Source organism: Mandrillus leucophaeus, unplaced genomic scaffold (assembly GCF_000951045.1).
Source record: "Mandrillus leucophaeus isolate KB7577 unplaced genomic scaffold, Mleu.le_1.0 Scaffold1201, whole genome shotgun sequence".
Taxonomy (NCBI): domain Eukaryota; kingdom Metazoa; phylum Chordata; class Mammalia; order Primates; family Cercopithecidae; genus Mandrillus; species Mandrillus leucophaeus.
This window is the reverse complement of record NW_012100333.1, coordinates 33,600-37,720: the sequence shown is the minus strand read 5'-3', so window position 1 is coordinate 37,720 and position 4,121 is coordinate 33,600. Positions and strand designations below refer to the sequence as shown.

General features: G+C 37.3%; 1 protein-coding gene across 1 annotated transcript in view; it reads right to left on the bottom strand.

The window, feature by feature from the left end:
* LOC105532151 (zinc finger protein 486-like) overlaps window positions 1–3,911 on the bottom strand; it is a 9,478-nt gene extending 5,567 nt beyond the window's left edge. Inside the window, exon 1 of the mRNA XM_011970241.1 lies at window positions 3,791–3,911. Coding sequence (XP_011825631.1) covers window positions 3,791–3,911 — 121 coding nt within the window. The remainder of the gene's footprint in view (window positions 1–3,790) is intronic.
* Window positions 3,912–4,121: the final 210 nt, after the last annotated feature.

Genomic DNA, 4,121 nt, shown 5'->3' with positions numbered 1-4,121 from the left:
CTGACCTCGTGATCCGCCCATCTCGGCCTCCCAAAGTGCTGGGATTACAGGCTTGAGCCACCGTGCCTGGCCAGGAAGTTAATAATCACAATAAATAAACAACTCTTTAAACAATAAAGTTGAATAACTTGATTTAGAAATGAACAAAAAAAATTTCATCAAAAAACTACACAAATGGGAAAAAGCATTTGAAAGAATGCACGGAAATACTGATTTGTAGAGAAATAAAAAAAAACACACAATGACAAACAAAATCACCTCATATCCATTAGAATGGCCGCTGTAAATTTTTTTTAAAACTCCTAATTTGTTGATGTTGCAATAAAAATGAAACCCATGTTGCTTGCTGCTGGAAAACAAAGATGCAGCCATTATTTTAAAATGTTATAAATGTTCCTCACTTATTATATCTATATACAAAATATGTAACACAGGCCAGGCCCAGTGGCTCAAGCCTGTAATCCTAGCACTTTGGGAGGCCAAAGTGGGCAGACTATCTGAGGTCAGGAGTTCGAGACCTTCCTGGCCAACATAATAAACCCCATTCTACTAAAAATATAAAAAATTAGCTGGGCGCCTATAATCTCAGCTACTTGGGAGGCTGAAGCAGGAGAATTGCTTGAACCCAGGAGGCAGAGGTCTCAGTGAGCTGAGATCACACCATCACACCACTGTACTTCAGCCTGGGCAATAGAGCAAGACTCCTTCTCAAGAAAAAAAAAAAAGAAAGAAAAAAAAAAGCAACACAGGACCTGGAAGACATATTTGAATATCCATGTTTATTGCACCAGTATTCACAAAAGCCAAAAGACTGAAGCAACTCAGATGTCTCTTGATTTATAAACATATCAAAATATGTAATATATACATACAATGGAATATTATTCCACCTTGAAAAGAACAATCTTGTCACATTTTAAGATGAACACTGAAAATATTGTGTCATTTGAATTAATCCAGTAACAAAATTATCGATACCATATGATACCACTTATATGAGATATCTTAAGTAGTCAAATCATAAAAACAGGAAGTGGAAAGTTTGTCTGTCAAGGGCTAGAGGGAGGGTAAAATGAGCAGTTGTTACTTAATGGGTATTGAGCTTTAGTTTTACAAGATGTAAAGTGTCTAGAAGTCTTTTACATAACAATGAGAGTATACTTAACATGCCTGAAATGAACAGCTTTTTTTTTTTTTTTTTTGAGATAGGGTCTCACTCTGTCATTCAAACTGAAATGTAGTGGCACAACTTTGACTCCCCCTCAATCTCCCAAGTAGCAGGTACCACAGCTGCACACCACCATGCCTGGCAATTATTAAATTATTTTTATAGAGAGGGGTCTCCATATCTTTCCCAGGCCAGTCTCAAACTTTTGGGCTTCAGAGATCCTCCTGTGCTGGCCTCCCAAAATCCTGGGATTACAGATGGGAGCCACAACCATGCCTGGCCCTGAAAATGTACGACTGAATTAAGACGGTGAATTTTATGTTATGTGCTTTTAAAACAATTTTTTTTAAAGAAAACTGAAAAAAACCCAGAATTACAAATCTTTTTGAAAATGACCTTCAAATAAAAGAAGCGTTTCTCTCACAAAAGGAAATGTATGTTCATCATTGAACACATGGTGAAAAAAAGACTATCTCCATGACTACTCACTTAGACAAGATAAAGTTTATGGTCAGTTCTGCCTATATAGAAACCTACACAGTTGCCGGCCGTGGGGGCTCACGCCTGTAATCCCAGCACTTTGGGAGGCCGAGGTAGGCGGATCACGAGGTCAGGAGATCCAGACCATCCTGGCTAACATGGTGAAACCCCGTCTGCACTAAAAGTACAAAAAAAATTAGCCGGGCATGGTGGCGGGCACCTGTAGTCCTAGCTACTTGGAAGGCTGAGGCAGCAGAATGGCGTGAACCCAGGAGGCGAAGCTTGCAGTGAGCTGAGATTGTGCCACTGCACTCTAGCCTGGGCAACAGTGCAAGACTCCATCTCAAAAAAAAAAAAAAAAAAAAGAAAAGAAACCCACCGAGTTATCTGAGGGAAAGCTCTCTGGTACTCAATAAAAGCCACACTCATCGACATCCAGACATAAGGCCCACCATATGCAGACCTGACTACAAAAACATGCGCTAGTGTCTTCCCTATGGAGCAAAGCCCTGAAGGATATGCAGTCTGTCCAAAAATAAAATGAGAATTTTATTGGGTAGTTTTCTTGGGTAGTCCCAAGATCCTGTAACAAGCTAACTAAAGGTGGACCCTAGTGCAGACCCAGCAGCCTTGTGACCAATCTACAATCCCTCCTCACTACAAATTCAGAGGGCGTCTCATCACCCTAAGGGCCCAACAAAAGATCTTTACCTTCTAAAATCAGTTTATAAAAACTTGAAGAGGTGTTTGCGCCATCAAATTTAGGCACCAATACAAAACTATGTTGTGTCCATTGTCAATGTTTCTATTTTAATGTAGCACTGGAAGCATGTGAAAGAAGAATTAATCAAAGAAAAAAATCCATTGAAATTAAAGAAAAATAAGTAAAAAGTTGCTGTTTGTAGATCATACAATCTTATATTTAAATATCAATAAATAGTACATTAAAACCTGTCTAAAGTGATAAATACACTCAGTAAATTAGCAAAATATAAAATTAACATACAAGCATATGTATGGTCTCATACACTTAAACTATCTGATAAAATAGAGGAAGAAAAAATTCTTATTTACTATAGCATTAAGTAGTAACTTTCTCAGAAAAAGATTAACCAAGGAGGTAAAAAATCTTTACAATAAAAAAACTATGGGCCAGGAGTGTGGCTCACGCCTGTAATCCCACCACTTTGGGAGGTTGCAGTGGGTGGATCACGAGGTCAGGAGTTCAAGATCAGCCTGGCCAACATGGTGAAATCCCATCTCTACAAAAAATAAAAAAAAAAAATTAGCTGAGCAAGGTAGCGGGCACCTGTAATCTCAGCTATTTGGGAGGCTGAGGCAGAGAATAGCTTGAACCCAGGAGGCAGAGGTTGCAGTGAGCAGAGATTGCGCAACTGCACTCCAGCCTGGCAACTGAGCAAGACTCCGTCTCAAAAAAAAAGAACTATGAAAAATTAGAGAAGATTCAAATAAATTTTAAAATTGCCACATTATCCTGAGTGATCTATAGATTCAATAAACTTCTTCTTATCAAAATTGCAGTGGTATTTTATTCATAGTAATAATCCTAATACATTTCTAAAAGTTAAATGAAACTAAAATAACTTTGATAGCCAAAGCAATCTTGAGGAAAAAGATCAAAGCAGAAGGATATCATACTTACAATTTCAAACTATATTTCAAGACTATCTGGTAATAAAAACAGAATGGACTGTGCAGAAAAAATGACCAAAAAGGCAAAAACTAATACTCTCACACATTTCAGATCTGATGCAAAAAGACAACTTAAAAAAGTTTTAGTTTCTCGAAATCACGCAGATATTTGTGTGTCCCCAAAACAATGGAAAAGCAGCTGCAGTCTCTTAGGTACCATAAAGAAGAATTTGGCTCTCACTGTGAACTTGAAGGAAGCTCACAGAAAGAATAGTAGAATTCTTAGAGAATTTAAAAGCATGAGACAGAAGATGTCCCTTTGTGAGAGAAAAATTAAATAAAATCAATCAATCAATCAATCAATCAATCAATACAGCTATTTCTTTTGGAACACAGCTTTCCAGATCACATTTTAAGGGCTAGCTTTCTCTTTGACCTTGGGACCCCTTATCTGTATCATCTGTTGTATTCATTTTCACTCGCACCTACCTGAGGGGTTGGCAGTCATCTTATGTCTCTTCACACTCAAAGGTTTTTCTCCTTGCTCCAGACGGGTGATCAGGTCTGGCTTGGAGACAACAGTACCTGTTTCATTAAAAATAAATAGCATGAATCTTGCTTATATTTTCCAATTACAAGCTAGTAATGTGCTCAGCAGAAAGCATGTAATAAAATATTCTAGTAAATTCATATCAAAATACTAATTTATAACAAATTTCTAAATATTTAGGAAATACTTTCAACTTGTAGGTTTCTTTTTCTTCTGGAGATGGAGTAAAATAAGTAAAAAGTTTCTGTTTGTAGATCATAGTCTTACATT